Below are 17,979 nucleotides of genomic sequence, written 5' to 3'. Positions count from 1 at the left end.
CCAGTGACAATACAGATCTCTAGGATTGGGCCTCGCTCTTGGAAATGGGTGTCAGTGTGGCGTGGCACCTGCTGTTGAGATACTTCGAGGCACTGATTTTACAGATGTGACCAGGGCTACCTGCATCCCCATGCTGTGGGGACTTTGTGTGGATGACTTTGTCTAGGACCCTATCCTAGAATCTCTGAGGGTAGGATCCTGAAACTGTCATTTACCATGAGCGCCTACCCAGATGCTTCTTAAGTGAAAAGTTTGAAAATCTTTGTTGTGACTCTTTCGAGGTGGCTGCCAATAGCAAGGATCCCTTTCCTCCCTTGGCAAGCGGACTCAACCCTGCCCACTTCCACAGCAGGTCTGAAATAGCATGTCTTCTTTCCCTAACACTCAGAGGAGGGCTTTCATTGCTCTTTCTTTTTCAGAAAGACTCAAGAGCTGAAGGTTGCTTGGGATGGGTTTCAGGAGGATGCTGAATTCGGAGAGGCAGGACCAGGCCCTGGCCAACTGGGATGGGCCATTACTGTTTGACAGTTGTTTTAGGATTGTCCAACCATCTGGCCTGAGGCTGGCCATGGAACAGCTGTAAGAGGCCATCTGAGCCTGGCCCTGAAGAACTTAGCCAGCGTTGAAATCCCAAGTTCTGCTAACATCCTGGTGATGCTGAATGACTCCTGAGACTTTCTCCCTTTCCTCCCCCACAGGTGTGCGCCTTGATCGAGTGCGTGGAGGCCGCCAGAAATACAAGCGGCGGCTGGACTCGGAGAGCAGCCCCTACCTGAGCTTGCAGATTTCCCCACCTGCTAAAAAGCCATGTGAGTGCCAGGGCATTGCATGCCCCCTTTGCCAGCATCTGTACTGGGACATCTGGCATCCCTTGGGGACAATGCCATCTTCCCACCGCTGGGTTACAGGACCATGTGGATCTTGGGGAGGTGGCATCAGGGCCTGGTGGTGTTGGGTACTTCAGAATGACACTTTATCCAGAAGACCTTTCCACATGGAGTGTCACAGAATGTGGTTCCAAATGAAGCACGGTCCTGAGAAGGCCTGGGCCCCCCTGACAGAACGTGCCCCTCTCTCACCATCCACCCGAAGCAGGTTCCTCTTGGGAGAATTCACCAGGCAGCTTCCCTTGGAGGGATATTTCTCAGCAGCCTGAATCACCATTGCTTGCAACTTTGTGGACAGAAAGAGGGGAGGTTACAGCCACATTAGACCTTCCTCATTAGACCTTCCTGGGCTCCTCAGAGCTGACTCTTCTCCTCGACCCATCCCAGGCTCCCCTCCCCTTTTGTCTTTCCCAGGCACTTATTTTCCCCCTTTGGTCATTGCAGTGACCAAGATTGTCTCTTACCTGCTGGTGGCGGAGCCGGACAAGCTGTACGCCATGCCCCCCCCTGGCATGCCTGAGGGCGACATCAAGGCCCTGACCACTCTCTGTGACCTGGCAGACAGGGAGCTCGTGGTCATCATTGGCTGGGCCAAGCACATCCCAGGTGAGTCACGTAGGGCCAAGGAGAGCGTGTCACCAGAGACTCTCAGCCACTCTCGCCGTGGCTGTGCTTTGGACGCATGGGAGCCTGGAACTCAGGAACCCTGGGGCGTCTTGGAAGTCTGTTTTTCTCTGGTTTCCTTTTCTCTCCTTGTGGGATTGGAGGGGAGTGGATGTTTGGCAGGTCCCATCATGTTCCCGAACTGCTGGGGGCTGACCCAGTTATTCTAATGGGGCTATGCTTGCACCTATAATAGTGGTATTCAAAGAGCAAGTTACTTGAATCCTTACAGGCCCCAAAGTAGGGTTTTCTTGTAGACCTGATGGGAAGTATGCTGGAAAACATTGCGGAAGAGGGATTGGCTCTTTTGCTTCCAATGATTAGAAGCAGGTGGCGGGGGGCAAACGGTGAAGAACATGGCTTGGGAATCACTGGGATTCAAATGCTGGGCCTGCCACTTACTAGCTGTGTCACCCTGCGCAGGTGACACCTCTCTGGGAATAACCTCCTTCACGGGCTGCTCCATAAGGATGAAATGTGGGCATTTGTCGTGTGCTGACATTAGTTGCGTGCTCACTGTTTCCACTTGCCTGATCTCTAAGGGAGGCCTATCTCCTTATGTGGATTCCATGATTTTATGGTCATTTCTGGCATGGAAAGTAGGTATAAGGAATGTGTCTCAGACAATACAGACTTTTCTTCTTTGCGTGTGGCCCTAAAGCGCTCTTTCAGTTTTTCTTCTTAAACAGTGTGAGTTGATTTTTTATTTTATTTTTGTAGACGTTGGTACCCACGTATTGTAGCATTACACATATTTGGGGGAATGTCTAAAGTCTGTACAGTTTATGCCTTGAAGTTTCTAGCAAACTTGGCTCCACAGTTCGGTGGCAACATTCAGTTATCCTCTGGCAGTGATTCACCATGGACTCAGATTCTTACCAGCTATGTGACATGGGACTCTTTGTCTTCTTGTCTGTACATCCCTTTTGTTTGTTTGTTTGTCGCAGGCCCTGAAAGATGAATGCGGCATACATGGTTAGGTAGCAAAGGTGTCCTAGGCTTTAGATGCCAGACCCCACAGTTGGATGGGACGCGTGAGAAAGTCCTTGGATGAGACATGTTTGCAGCTTCCAGGGAGAAGCCTTCCTGCAGACGGGGCTTGCAGAGAGCACACATGGCTCAGAGGTGGCGCTGGGGTCACTTAGCCGGAGGGAAGCCTAGAGTTCCATCTTCGGGGACTCCTCGGTGGCCTCTGGGCATTTTGATTCAGGGGGGGCCTCCTTGGGGATGTGGGCCCTTCCTAAGGAGCTCAGCCTCTGGGATTACACACTCAGTAGTTTCTGAATCTGCCCTGTGCTGGTTCAGCACAGGTGTGGGGTCAGGCCACTGCTTACGACACCTCAGCCTGGATTGCTCCACTAACCCAGGGCCAAATCAGGCACAGCTCCCGGGCACCCCCTCCCCACCCACACACACTCTCTTCCCAGTTGAGCCGATACTGCATTCTGAGAACGGCTCGGGCATGGCTCCTGGTGGTATCCCCAGGTCACTGCTTCCCTCTCTTACCACCCCACCCTTGTAACACCTCCCAGCAGGTAGGATAGAACAAGAAGGCACTGTCTCCCCTGTAGTACCCATTTCCCCCCGTGTCTTCCCACCTCCCAGCTCCATCTCCTGTCTGCCCAACGAAGAGGGCAGTGGGCAAGGCAGAATGGTTCCTAAGGGCACAGATCCTGGTTTCGGGCAGACCTGAGCTCTGATCCCAGCTCTGTCCTTAGTGGCCTTGTGCAAGACATTTCATTTCTCTGAGCTTCCGCGTCCTCACCTGTGAAACGGGACTCAAGAGCCCCTCACTGGGTTGCTGGGAGGACGTGGCACGTAGCCCGGCCCCAGCACACAGTGGCTGCTGTGCTGGGTAAATGGCAGGGCCTGTGACACCATCATTGTTGCTGAGACTGTTAAAAGCCTCCTTTCCTATCATCATTTCTCCTTGTCCAAAACTGAATTCTTTTTGATTCAAAATAAAATAAACATAGGGGCTCCTTTGTCTGTCTCAAACGCTAATTTGCCTACTTTGCATACATCTGCATGCTGAACTATTTGGGCCTGACCTTCTAGTGTTTAAGGTAAAATTAATTAATAGAGTCTCCTGCCGCTGCTTGTAAACCTCATATTAAGGGGGATGACACATCAAGTGCCTGATATATTTAAACTAATCTACTTAATCCTATCTCAGATTAGATGGAATACTCATCGGACGACCTGCGAGCGCGCAGGTTGAGTAGGGAGGATGGCATGGCTTCCACCCTAGGACTTGTGTCTGCTCCTGGCTCCTGTCCATCTTGGTTCCTGGACAGACAGAAGGACTGGCTCCTTAAGACTGCTCAGGAATATCTCTGAAGAGAAGCCCAAGCCTCTGTTCGTAAGCATAGGAAACCACAACTCATGCCTCAGGAGTCTCTAGACTCTAGTCCAGAGCCTGGCACACAGACGGTGCTTCACAGTTGCATTTGCATGCATTTATTGAGCATTAACTATATGTAAGGTTACTTGATAGGAGTTGTGGCTGATACAAAGGATGAGACTAATTTCTGTTCCGAGGATACCAGTTGGGAATAAGATGGATAATTCAAATAAATCGTTTTCATGGAAATTTTTAAACAATGGGAGATCAAATATAATGAATTTCTATGTGTCATTACCCTGCTTCAACAGTTGTCACCCCCGCCAGCCTCGTTTCATCTCTACTCACCCTCTTCCCACCGCATACCTGATATGGCAGATAGTTAGAGGAATGCCAGGATGGAGTTTGAAGGCAGAAGGGACACCATAGCCTGTGAGGGGAGAGAGCAGAACCTAAGTTAGGCCTTCAGGGTTGATGGACAGAGCCGGTGGAGGAAAAGTCCAGAAGGACCCTTGCACAGGGTGAATCCTGTGGGGAACTTGGGCCGATTGGGATTTGCGTAGAATAGCAGCCACTCTTTTGCTTGAGTCAGTCTGAAGTTGCCCTCCCCCAAGTATTGGGTTGGCCAGAGGACAAGCCCAAGTCTTGACAGTGCCCACCTCTCGTTCCCCGTGAGTGAGAGATTAGAACAAGAGCCAGCAGCTTTTCATAGGCAGTGGGTATCACTTGATGAATTGCAGCCTCCAGATGTTATTAGCTGGTTATCCTCCCAGGCCAGGCAGAGCCAGGAGAACCTTCTGCCAGCCATGGGAGTCCCCACCAGCCCTGCCCAGCCCCAGCTGACATGTGCACGGCCTCTGCAGGGGACCCCAGAGGCCTCCTCATGGAGGGTCCCTCAGCAGCCCTGTTCCCAGCTCTCCACCGTCTGGCTCACGCCGGGGAGAGAAGAATGCCAGCGGCCGATGAAATATGGGCCGCCGAGTGACAGCAGCTGTGTCTGGAGTGGCCTCAGATCCTATAATTACATCTCCCTTTATTACCTCTACTAATGGCCCTCCAGGTCGACAGAAACGATAATAAATTAACAGATTATGAACTCCACTTGCCACAAATTATGCGCTCTTTTTTTTTTTTTTTTTAAATTCTAGGAGCTCGTGCTGTCAAATCACTGGGGGATGGGGGGCTTGGGAAGAGCACAAATGTCATCAGATCAGTTGGTGCAGATAAAGCAACTTTCTGGGGGCAGCAGAGCTGAAGCGTGCAAACCTGGGGAGAGAGGGCCAGTGGGCAGCCAGCTTGGGCAGGACCAAACCTCCAGGGTCAAGGGGCCGGTGCTGTGGGTGGCAGCCTGGCAGAGAGCGCTGCACTCCCGGGGGCTCGGGCCACACCCAGCTTCTCCCAGCAGCCCCAGCCCAGAATGGCTGATGGAGGAGGGGACCCAGCCCAGCCCAGAAAAGCAGAAGTGAAAGGTGCTTTGCTGAAGAGCAGGGAAGAATGGCTCAGCCCCTTTGTTTGAGTTTAAATAAAAGAAAGAATATGCGCTTCTAGTAAAGTTGTTGCATGTGACAGAGGGGTAGAAATTATGAGCTCTAAATCCCTCATCTTTCTTATGTATCCCTCTGGGAATTTCCTGTACAGAGAGCTCTGTGTGTGTGTGTGTGTGTGTGTGTGTGTGTGTGTGTGTGTCCCTCCACTCCACGGATCATACTATGACAATGCGTCTTTCATTTAATTGTATACAATAGGAGCAATTGCCATGTGCTAAGCAGAGTTCTGAGTGTTTCACATATTAGCTCATTTAATTCAAAGAGGTTAATACTATTGTTATTCCCATTTCACAAAAGAGGAAACTGAGACCCAAAGGAGTGGACTTGCCCAGGGTCACAGCCATGGTCAGTAAAGCTATATTCTAATATTCTAATGACCGTCTGGCTCTGGTGTCTGCACACTTTACACTTATGCCCTCCTTACGCTCTTGGGTATCTTTCCACATCCACACACACGTTCTACCTCATTCTTTCTAGTGGCTTCTAATGTGCCATTCATTTAACTAATAAGTACATTTATATAATAATTATATGTATTACATTAGTTACATTTAAGTTGTTTCCTACTTTGGGTCATTCCAAACTGATCTAACAAACACTCTTTTCCCATTTATCTCTGTGTATTTAAGCATAGTTTTCTTTCTAGGAGAAATTCCTAGCTGTGGAATTACTGGGTTAAAGGGGGCATGCCTTTTATTGTGTGCTTGATTTAATTTTTTAAGTTTGTTTTTGGACCTCTTAAACATGGACAGATTCCAAAGCCAAAACTAGACAAAAAAATGGCTGCATGGAAATCTCGTCGCCGGCTCTGTCCCCTCCCCCTCCGTCCTCCCAGAGGTTTCTATTTCTCATTTTTTCCTTTTAGTGTTTCATTTTTCAAATATTAGAAAATATTTGAACTTTTTCAAATATTAGAAAAGATTAAATGTTTCTCCACTTCCTTGCACAAAATGAAGCAGCCCATGTATGCTCTCCAGCACTTTGGATTTCCAAAGCTATTTCCAGCTCCTTTTGAAGGTGCTCAAGGAGAAGAAAGCAATTAGGGGCCAAGTCAACTACTGTGTTTCCCCAAAAATAAGACCGAGCTGGACCATCAGCTCTAATGTGTCTTTTGGAGCAAAAATTAATATAAGACCTGGTCTTATTTTACTATAATATAAGACCGGGTCTTTATAATATAATATAATGTAATGTAATGTAATGTAATATAAAAGACCAGGCCTTACATTTTTTGCTCCAAAAGACTCATTAGAGCTGATTGTCTGGCTAGGTCTTATTTTCGGGGAAACAGCGTACTCAGAACAGCCTAGCAGGGAGATTTGGACACAGGCCTCACAGATATAACCTCCAAGGGGGGCACAAAACTCTCCAAGGCTCTGTCTCCCTCCCGCCCTCCCGCCACCTGCCCTGCCCCTCTTCCCAGAGGGCAGGCCTGCCTTTGACTTAAAGGCAGTGAAATCCACGCTCTTGTATGAAGCACGAAGCACTAAGTGCATGAAGCACTAAGAGGGCTAACCAAGTCTTTTGCGCATTGCCACCTAGGAGGCAAGGCCCAGCGGCATTTGCCCATTCTCTCCTCCGTACCTTGAACGTTTGTCAGGCAACTTCTTTGTACCAGGACATGAGCCTGACAGTGAAAGTGGGAGGATGAGCAGGCTGGTGCGGGTGCTCCCCAGGAGCTTGGCACACAGCATGGCAGCAGTTCCTGCAGACACTACAGCAGGTGCTGTCAGAGGTGACCTCGCCTTCAGCGCTCTACCTCACCCTTCAGAGCTCAGCCCCCAAGTCTCCTCTTCTGCAGAGCCTCCCCGGAATCTCTCATTTGGGCCAAATTCCTGAGTTGTGTGTTCTCAGAACCCTCCATCTTGCCATAGCTCTTCTTAAGTCGCAACTTTGTGGTGACATGTGGTACTTGAGGTGTTTCTTGACTGCGAGCTCCTGAAGGCAGGGACCAGTTTTGGTTTGAGCTCTCCATTCTGTCCCCAGTGCCTCGCACAGGGCCTGGCACTTAGTAGGTGCTCAATAAATATTTGTTGAATGAATGAAGGGGCAGAAGCATTCTTCTAGTTATTGTACCTACGTGATTAGCCTCACAGGGGTCTTTCCTCCTTCCTTTCCAGAAGCCTAGCTCTTACCTCACCCTCCCTCTCTGCCACCTTCCAATTCAGTTGTCTGTTAATTTCACCCCATTTACCTTCTACATCTTTCCTCCCCTTCTGTCTGCTTTCAGACCCCCTCCCCCCAGTGCAGTCCCACACTTCCCTGCACACACACACCCTCGTGGGCTGGCTGATTGGTATCTGTTAATTAATGTCGCCCAAGGCCTCTTTTGCTCAGAAGTCTGATAAGAGAAATTGGATGTCCATTTCTATCTATCTTTTATTACCTCCTGGCTCTCCCTGCCAACACAGGCAGCCACACACCATCTCCCACGCTGGGATCCCAACAACACACACGGTCCTGAGCCCTCTATGCCACCGCCTCTGCCCTGAGAAGGCCCCTCAATCCAGGCTCGCCCCGCGTCGTCAGTGTAATTGCTCCGGCTCTTTTGTCTGTCACTCACGGATGCCAGCAGCCAGGTGGTGATCCAGTGCCCGGGTTGTGCACATCTGGCTAGGGAACCTCAGTGATGGGACTCAGAGGGTGGTCTGCCATGGGGAGGGGTCCCCTGCCCCAGGAGTGCCACCTACAGATGAACACTCATGCACTGGGCGGAAAACGGGAGGGATGGTATTTAGAGACAGAGAACAACAGATGAGGGTGAAATAGACTCCATGGAAACCCACAGCAATGGGCCAGCGCAAAAGCTCGGGACCACCCCAGGCCTCCAGTCCAAAGCGGAGAAGAGACTCGTGCCAATAGAATGTTAACAACCGCAAGAACAACAGTAACAGTAGCAACAGCTACAACCATCACCACCATCGTGCTCAGGTTTGCCGAGCACTGACTGGGGGTGGGGAGTGATGCTCAGAGCGTTCCACGCACCATCTTTTTCATCCTCACGGCACACGATGCACCCAGGCGGGGTTAGCTTCTAGGTCAGCAAATGAAGTGACAAGTCCTACATAAGCAAAATTACCCCTGGAAATCCCTGAATTTCAGTTGCCATGACAAATGGTACAAATGGCTTTATGGATACTTTTCCTTCTTTCAATAAATCTGGCTTGGTCCGTGTTGGAACCAATCACTGAATTTCTAGTTGAAGTTACTGCCTGTGTTTAGTGGCCAGCTCTTTGAAAATGAATTTCTTCCCTCCTTCCTTCCCTCCCACTCTCTCTCTTTCTTATAAATCTAGATGTTAATTGACTTTGCACAAGTTCAGCACATATAATGCAATTCCAGTATATTATTCTCATTTTGCAAAGACTTTTATCTCATCATTAATAATAATGGTCAGAGCTCTGTAACTATGTTGTATATTCTATAACTGTTGCCTCATTTAGATCTCACAGTGACTCTCTGAAGCAGGCACTTATTGTATCCATTTCACAGACGAGAAAGCTGAGGTTTGGAGAAGTTGCATGGCTTTCCCAAAGTCAGCCTACAGCTAGTAATGGGGAGACAGGACTCAAGCCCAGGCAATCTCCAGAACACACTGGACAAGACAGTGCCACAATTCTGGAGCCATCCCCACCCCCAGCCTTCTTTTACTCTGGAGTAAGCCTCAGTGCTATGAGGGAGGGGGAACTCCCATGATTCCAGGCTCAGAAAGAGGATATAGAACTGCTGGGCCATCCTTAGGTGGAGCGTGATGGCCGGGGCAGCAGGGGTCTGACCCCTAGGAGGACAGGCTGCCTTGTGACAAAGTGTTCTCTGACCCTGAAGGCTCCTGAGCTCTTTGCAGCCCCGGGCTGCGGTCACTGGAGGTCACTGGCCGGGAACAGCTGAGTCCTCTCCTGGTTGGGCCCCTGGGTCTCTGCACAGCTGAGACTGCACCAAAGATGTCACTTTAAAACACTCAAACCTACCGGGTTTGAGCAGAGAAGAGGGCCTGGAAACTCCCCAGACTGGAAGGGACCCTGCGCTGCCACGTCCCGATTCCGCCATGAATTCAATATCTCCTTAAATTACAAATGCATTCAATGAATCAAAGAGCCTCTCCAGATGTATGAAAAATACCAAAGAGTAGCAATAATGATGGTAATAACAAGTGTCAACATTGACTGAGCTCTTGTTATGTAAGTCTTTTCCAGGAATTCCATGTCTGACTCATTCACCAAGGGAAGGACAATGAGTCCCACAGGTACAGAGGGAGGGGCAGGATCTGGGGGTGCCTGGACCCCTGCGCAGTCCCTCCGTCCAGCCAGCCGCAGGGAGGCCCCAGCCCGCCCACGTGACCAGGTGCTGTCCTCCTTGCCCCCTCTTCCTGCAGGCTTCTCGAACCTCTCCCTGGGGGACCAGATGAGCCTGCTGCAGAGCGCCTGGATGGAGATCCTCATCCTGGGCATCGTGTACCGCTCGCTGCCCTACGACGACAAGCTGGTGTATGCGGAGGACTACATCATGGATGAGGAGCACTCCCGCCTCGCGGGGCTGCTGGAGCTCTACCGGGCCATCCTGCAGCTGGTGCGCAGGTACAAGAAGCTCAAGGTGGAGAAGGAGGAGTTTGTGACGCTCAAAGCCCTGGCCCTGGCCAACTCAGGTAAGGGCAGCTGTGGGGCCCCGGGGGAGCTGTCAGAGGTCTTCTCAGGCCTTGGAAGCACCGCTCTGCTGCAAGGGGCAGGGATGGCGTGAAGATGCCGGAGGTCTTTGTTCCAAAAGATGGTGCAAGGGGTGCCCTGGGGTTCAAAGGATGGTGATGAAGCCATTGGTCGAGGATTTCCTCAGCCCTTGATTTGCAGGGCACTGTGCTGGGTCCTTGACCTCCAAACCAGCACCCTGGTTAAGGACACAGATTCTGGAGCCAAATTATTAAGTCAAATCCTGCTTCTGCCACTTGGGCAGGTCGCTTCACTCTGTGCTTCAGTTTCTCCATCGGTAAAATGGGAACAATAAGCAGTCCCTACCCCAGAAGACTGTGGAAGGGATTTGTTTGTATATAATTATGTTACGCTTACAACATATCTGGCTCATAGGTGCCCAACCTGTTGAATAAATTAGTTTTGAACTTACTTCGTTCTTACAAGCCCTATGAGCACTATTTTAACCCCATTTTACAACAGATGTGGAAACTGAGGCTTAGAAAGGTGAAGTAAATTGTCCAGGGTGACACAGAGCTAGGAGTCAAACTTAGGTCCTCTGAGTCCAGAATCAACCTGAGCTTATGCCCGTTCCTTGAATCTCGCAATCAAATGCTCAGGCACAAGACAGAAAGACTTCCCAACTGAGTTGTTTAGTCTGGTATTAAAAAGAGGCCTCACTCCATCTCTTTAGCTCCCACCAGCTTCTGCTAGACCTTAGGGGCTGGCTTAGGGGCATGCCTGTGAGGGAGCTTACATGTAATCTGTGTCCACACTTGGTGTCCACCCTACACAGGGTACCATGCCCGGTGCTGGTGGGCAGAAGGAAGAGGAAGGCATGGCCCCTGTCCTAAAGAGAGAGTGTGTCAGCCCACACACATGTAATTCTGCTGCAGGGTGGTGTGTGGTAGAGTTAACTGCTCAAGTCTGTGTCAGGTGGACCCAAGTTCAAATTCTAGCTCTGATGCTTGGTAGCAGTGTGACCTGGGACAAGTTGGCGGCCTTCCTTAGCTCTGTCCTTGTATGTAAAATGGGGATATCCCTGCACCTCCTCTAAGTACTTTTGTAGGAAATGAGGAGGACATGTTCGATAAACGTAAGTTACCATTATTATTTATATTAGAGGAAACACAGTATTAGCATGCAGAAAAGGGAGAGCTGGGTCCCAGATGGAGAGAGTACAAATAGGGCAACCAACTGGTTTGCTTGATACTGTCGCACTTTTCCTGAAAGTCCCACATCCCAGGAAACCTCAGTGCTTGGCTAACTGGGTCAGTTGGTTCCCCTACCGAATGGCTTCATAGAGAAGACAGGGGACGCTGCTGAGGGCCCGTCAGACCTCCTTTCCTGGGTCTGCTGAGTTTGACTGCTAACAGCTCACAGCCGCCCCCTTCACAGAGACTTACCTTCCCCTGCTTTGCCAGGCCGGTTACCTGTACCACCCACCACCCACCCCCTGGCACCCTCAGCCAATGGGGACCCGTACAGGGAACAAAGGCCTGGACTCCTGGCAAGGTGGGATCAGGTGGAAGCTGAGGCCATGTCCTTACCTTGTAGGCTCCACCCTGTCCTGCCCCCTCCCTGCCTTTGCCCTAAAAGCACGCCCTCCATACATCCCATGCACCCAAACCCATCTCAGGCTCTGCTTCTGGGGAACCTGACCAATACAGAGAGGAAAGCATGTTTGTTTGTCTGTTAGTTCAAATTCCTTTTATTAATAAACTAAGAATTAAAATTTTCCGTGCTTCGATAGAGACCATTTATACCTGAACATTCCAGAACTGTCATGTATATTTCGTTGGAGAATGCTAATGCTGTTGGGGTTTTCCAGCACAGCGTGAGATTGACAGAAGAACGAAGTGCATGGTATACAGACTTCCATCTACCATCCCACCCCCTGTATACAGTTTCCCTATTATTAACCATCTTGCAATAATGTGGTAACTTGTTATGGTTAATGAACCAATATTGATACATTTTTATTAACCAGAGTTGCCATCAGGGTTTACTCTTGGCGTTACATGGTTCCGTAGGTTCTGACAGATCTCCATCAATACACAGCAGACAGAGTAGTTTCACCACCCTCACAGTCCCCTGTGCTCGCCTTTTCAGAGGGCAGCGTCTTTAGCAGCCTTGCACAAAGGCTGGGAGTTTGGATGGACACGGGAGGAGAGGGGACACAGTGAAAGCAAAGGACACAGGGTGACCACAGCAAGACACAGGAAGGCTGGCAGGCCTTGGAAAGCACGTCCTCGATTTTGGGACCCTACTGATCATGTCACACCAGACTTAGAGCTCAAGCTTACCCAGGCCTGGAGGGGAGAGTGAAGAGGTGGGAGGCCACTCAACGGTCGCCTCCGTCCCACCCCTCAATGCCATGCTGCAAGGGCTCTCGGAAGGCTTTTTAGCCCAGCTCACTGCTCTTGCCTTGAGCTCAACACATACAGACACATGCAGACAGCATGCACACCTACCGGTATTCACACATGCACACACACGAATACACACACACTCCTGAGCCCATCAGGAGCGTCAGCTGGCATCGAACTTTGCCTAAATCCACAGTTTGTCATGTGGAATGAAGTTCCAGGAACCTGGACTTCTTGCCCCAGTGGTATCTACCACGCCATCCTGTAGCTTACGTGCAGTTACAAGAAACTCAGGGGGGACAGAAGGAATCTGTGACACTGAGGACCCTGCCTGCATAATAGAGCAATCAACAAATAGAGCAGGCAGGAAGGAAAGAACGGCCGATTTGGGGATTCGACTAGAAAAGCAGTCTGAGGTCAGACCTCGGGCTATGAAGGGATTGGCTTGTAATCGGTCAGTCAGTGTAGGGAGCCCGGCAAGGTGGCGGGGAGTGGCCTGTCCCCAGCTGCAAGGCAGGAAAGTAACCCAGGCAGACAGTGTGTTAGCTAGAGGAGAGACAGAGGCCAGGAGATCACTGCAGTGGTCCTGGTGGCAGCCCCAAGGGCCACTGTGTGTGCCACTGCTGAGGTTGTGTGGACCAGACAGGGGCCTGACGCTGGGCAGAATAGTGAAGCACATCAGGGACAGGCTGTGGCCCCAAACCATGGCCCCTCAGGAGCCTGCTGGCCGTCTTTCCCCCCGCTTCCTTGCCCTCTCCAAGGCTCCCTGACAGCAGAAAAAATCATAGACATTGATTTTGTAATTAACAGTTTATCAATGCCATCGATATAGACGCGCTGATGGATTGCAAAGAAATTAATCTTGCAATGTTATTTTATTTCATTTTTGGTCGAAGGCAGCTGCCAATTTTGGCCTCCTTGGGGAGGGTGGGGGGATGGGGAGAGGAAGCTGGCAGGAGGCAGGGAGTCTGGATGGCCAGGTCCCAGCCTTGCAGGGACCAGCACATCTTAAGTGCATTCTCTGTAGACAGCTGGGAGACTGGGAATGGAGCAGTCCTCCTCACCAACTGGCAGAGAAGGAGTCCTCATTGCCTTGGTAACAAGGAGCAGAAAAATGTGGAGGCGTCTTGGGTATGGGGCCAGTAACGCCCCAGCCCTGCAAGGGCACTCACCCGGCCTGAGTCCTCACAATAACGTTAATACTAACACTTAGGTGCTTACTAAGTGCCTGGTAATGTGCTATTTCATTTAACTTCTCACCACCACCCTATGAGGTATGAGGTACTTTTCTTTGCTCCATTTTACAGACAAGGAAACGATCTTAGAGAGCCTAAGGAACTTCGCCAAAGTCACACAGCATTTAAGACTCCAGAGTCTTATCTACCTCATTCTACTGCTGTCTTCCCAAGAGAAAGAGGCAAGACCCTTGAAGACACAGGCTGATTGTGAACCCAGAGGGTCAGGGGGTGGTCACTGGTGTCAGCCTGTTGGTGCAGCTGCCCTTGGCAGTCTGGTATCTAAACCAACACAACATGCAAAAGAATCATCCGGCTCTTTTGAGGAACTCCGATAGCTTGCCCAGTCTTCCTTGGAGACCTACCCAGAGCTTCACCCTTCCACGTTTGGCAGGCATTGGGCACTGCAGTTCAGGGTAATGGTCCAGGATCTTTAAGAAATGGCAGAAGAAGGCTGGTTATTTTCCCCGAGGCCAGGGAATGGGTTCCAGGAAATTCTCATTGCTTCAGCTCAGACCCAGCTGTAACCCAGCTGTCAGCGGGCACCTCCCTGCCTTGCTAGGATTTAGGGAAATTTCATTTGAACCCCCAATTCATAGCATGGATCCAAAACCCTCCCCAGAATTTTAGATTGCAAGGGCCCCTCCCACCAGCTTCCTCCATCACCGTTCCCCATGCGTCCAGCTATGCTCTCTCAGTCTCCCCTCTTCCCCACCACCACAGGGCACCCAGACAGAGCTCGGCCCTTTATCTGTGGCTGTATTCTGTAACCAGCATTTTGTAAGGTATTGATTGCACTGAAGACTTGAGCTGGTACCTGGCAGCTGCCGCCACAATATTAGTAGTAATGGTGATGATGGTGGTGACGGTGGTGATGGTGGTGATGGTGACGATGGTGACGATGGTGGTGACGGTGGTGACAGTGGTGACGGTGGTGCTAATGATTGGTGGTGACGACAATGATGGTGATGGTAATGACACCACCAGCTGGGTACTTTGTACTGTTTGAAGCCCTTGAGGTAAGTATGACTATTATCTCATTTCACAAATGAGGAAAATGAGTCACAGAGAAGTGAAATAACTGGCCGAAAGCCACACAGCTAGCAATTGAGGGATGCAGGATTCTACTTCCATCAGTCTGGCTCCCGAGTCCACTGACACCTGCAGTGCAATGACAGATAATGCTCACGTTCAAGCCCCTCGGGGTCTCTGCTTCCAGCACTTGGTGGTTTCTCAAGAAACATCCTCCATAGATAGAGATCTCTCCTTGGGTCCAAGCCCCAGCTCTGTCATTGGTCTCTGAGACCTCAGACTGGCAGCTTAACCTCTCTGAGCCTTGGTTTCCCTCTCTCTGCAATGAGGGCCCTGTGGCGGCCCCCACCCTTCGGGGCGGCGCTCTCCACTGAGGCCCCCTGACGTTCACCCTTGTGCCCACAGATTCCATGTACATCGAGGATCTGGAGGCCGTCCAGAAGCTGCAGGACCTGCTGCATGAGGCGCTGCAGGACTACGAGCTGAGCCAGCGCCACGAAGAGCCACGGAGGACGGGCAAGCTGCTGCTGACGCTGCCCCTGCTGCGGCAGACGGCCGCCAAGGCGGTGCAGCACTTCTACAGCGTCAAACTGCAGGGCAAGGTGCCCATGCACAAACTCTTCCTGGAGATGCTGGAGGCCAAGGTCTGACGGCCCGGCACGCACTGACTCCCGCCTGTGGATAGACAAACGGACGGCCCGGTGCAGAGACCGCCACAGCCACTAGCCTGACCTTCAAGCCCTGTGTCATGGCCATGAGCAGTCCCAGAGGAAGAGGCTTCTTGCCTCCCGGCTGTGTGCAGAGTCCTGGGTGCCGTGGGGCGGGGGGACAGGGATGGGAGGGCAGGGTGTGGGGCTCATCTGTAACTGGCTTTTTCTTTGGTATGTTTTTCCTTCTCCATGGGCAGTGCTGAGGCCTGGGCCAGGGCTGACTCCCCTGAGACTGGAGACCACCGAGGAAGGGCCCCCTCTCCCTACCAAACCCCCAAGAGGCAGCTCGGACATTTCCTGGCCCCACTCCCACCCCGTGCGCCCCAATCCCTGGCTCGGGTTGGCAGTGCTAGCCCTCAGGACACACTGAGGCTGTGTACCACCCAGAGGTGTTCCTTTCCCAGAGGGCCGGCACTTTCTTCCAGAGGCCCTGACTACTCTGAGCTTCTCTGGGGCCCGTCAAGAGGCCCCACCCCTTCCACAGGCCAGAGGGCTCCGTCCCTCCATCCTTCCTGTCAGCAGGGCACACACCCAGCTCCCAGCGGGGACTCAGCATCAGGAGAGTAGCTGCGAGAGCTCACACATTTTCCTGGGCACCCCAGCCCTAGGTGCCCTCCCACCTACCTGTTCTCCCCCTCTCCTCCCCCAGGAGTCCTCCCTGCTACTTTCTGCCCCTACCTCAGAGCTCACTGAGAAATGCGTCAGCCAGCCAAAATGACTTCAGGGCCCGTAGCTGGAATAGTGCTGGCTCATAGAGAGCTCCTCAGACCCTACTTCCTCCTTGCTTTGCCCCCTATCTCTGTCAACCTTCAAGGTAGGTCCAGAGCAGGTGGTCTGTGGAAAGTGGGCGATGTACTGTGGCCTAGCCCCCTCTGAGGGCACCCTGGGCACTCCAATTCTAGACTGGCAGTCCTGGGAGGATAGAGGCAGAATGGGGAGAGGCCCAAACCAACCTTTGCTGAGCACAGAAAGGCCCAGAAGTAGAGAGAAGCAGGTGGGGGAACCCTGAAGACAGGGAGCTCAGGGGAGGTCACCAGCCTCCTTGATCCTACCTGGTTACCAAAGCAGGGGACACCAGCACACCCCCTCCCTGAAATTTCAAGGGCTGGGTAAATCAGTGCCGCAGGAGGGGTGTTCCTGCCACCCTTTGACTAAGGATGTGTGGCGTACTCCTTGGGTGCACTGAGGGGCCCCAGCTTTCTGGTAGAACCACCCGAGTCCTCCTCGCTGCTGTGTGGGGTGACCAACCACCCCAGTTTGCCCAGGACGTTCCTGGTTTTAGCACTGAAAGTCCTGTGTCCCAGGAAACCCCTCAGTCTGGGCAAACGAGGAAAGTTGGTCCCCTGATTTCTGTGAGTGGCTGTAAAAGCCCGTTATAGCCCATCTGAGGGTTGGGGTGCAGCCCTGAACACCCTGTCTGGTGCACACAGGTTGCTGAGGGCCGCTGAGTGGATCTCCGAGGAAGGAAGGGTAGGAAGCTTGATGGGAGATGTCCTCCCAAGCAGCTGCTTTGTAAAGCAGACATCAGAGCCAATTTCACCTGGGACTTTTTTCTGGAGAATCCACACTCATTCTAACCCAATCTCCCGTCACCTGGAGAGGCAGGCGGATCCCACCCGCTCCTCATTAGGACACGAGGAGGCCAGATACCCTTTTCCACAGCCTCATGGTTTTTCTAAGGGAAGCAGCTGTTGCTGGTTCTGCTTTCCTGTCTCTCCACGCCCAGCTCCTCCAGGCATGAAGGCTCCTAAAACCCAGCGCTGCGGAGTGGCTGTCTGATGTCCTCACATAGGAAGTGCCAGGGTTCTAAGAGACGTCACAGACCAGTGACATGTGCTCCCCTCCCCACCTCTCTGGCTGTGGGGAATCCAAGGCCACAGTCACTTGACAGTTAGCATTGGAATTACAATTCAAGATGCTCCATCCCCGATGTCCCTGACTGGGGGGATGCGTAGGCACCTCAGTATCAAGGAACCAGGGCCAAAGCCCAAGTCTAACTTAACCTTCAGGGGCTGTGTCCTGAGGTCTGAACTGGAGAGACCTCCCAGCAAGAGAACTTGGGGTCTGCTCCATGGGGGCCTCCTCTAGCCTCTCACTGTGCTGTGTGCTTGGGAGGTGGGACAGAGGGTGGCATCTCGTCACCTGGGCCCCCTGTTCTATGTAGTGCCACCTCCTGCTCAAGCATGAGGACCCGGGCTATCAGGCACGGCTTGTGCACAACTGGTGCCGACAGCCCATCTTTTCTAGGAAAAGCATCTATGGCTAAACGGGCAACAACTGGTTTGGGACGGGTGGGTGTTCTGTATACAAGGCAGCCTTGCCTCGCTGGGCCGAGTGCTTCTGCAATGTCCTGGCATTAGAGCCCCTGTCTAGCCGAGAGGGAGGGGGCAGTGGTCCTGATGGCTTGGTGACAGGTGGACACCCCTGCTGCTTTTACACTTAACTTTTAGAGCGACAGGAAATGTATCAGTCACAGTGGGAACTCCTTTCAATGGGAGAGACCCTGGTGTGTA

The 17,979-nt window shown here is 51.8% G+C and overlaps 1 protein-coding gene across 5 annotated transcripts in view; it reads left to right on the top strand.

Moving 5' to 3' along the window:
- Positions 1-17,186, top strand: part of ESRRB (estrogen related receptor beta) — a 167,370-nt gene extending 150,184 nt beyond the window's left edge. For all 5 annotated transcript variants that reach the window (XM_033109633.1, XM_033109630.1, XM_033109634.1 and 2 more), the window contains exons 4-7: positions 699-809; positions 1,332-1,493; positions 9,814-10,083; positions 15,162-17,186. In XM_033109633.1, coding sequence (XP_032965524.1) covers positions 699-809; positions 1,332-1,493; positions 9,814-10,083; positions 15,162-15,406 — 788 coding nt within the window. In that variant the 3' untranslated portion in view covers positions 15,407-17,186. The remainder of the gene's footprint in view (positions 1-698; positions 810-1,331; positions 1,494-9,813; positions 10,084-15,161) is intronic.
- The last annotated feature ends 793 nt before the right edge of the window (positions 17,187-17,979 follow it).

The sequence above is a fragment of the Rhinolophus ferrumequinum genome, chromosome 6 (genome assembly GCF_004115265.2).
Source record: "Rhinolophus ferrumequinum isolate MPI-CBG mRhiFer1 chromosome 6, mRhiFer1_v1.p, whole genome shotgun sequence".
NCBI classification, from domain to species: domain Eukaryota; kingdom Metazoa; phylum Chordata; class Mammalia; order Chiroptera; family Rhinolophidae; genus Rhinolophus; species Rhinolophus ferrumequinum.
Note: the sequence above shows the minus strand (reverse complement) of the source record. Positions and strands in the feature narration are given on the sequence as shown.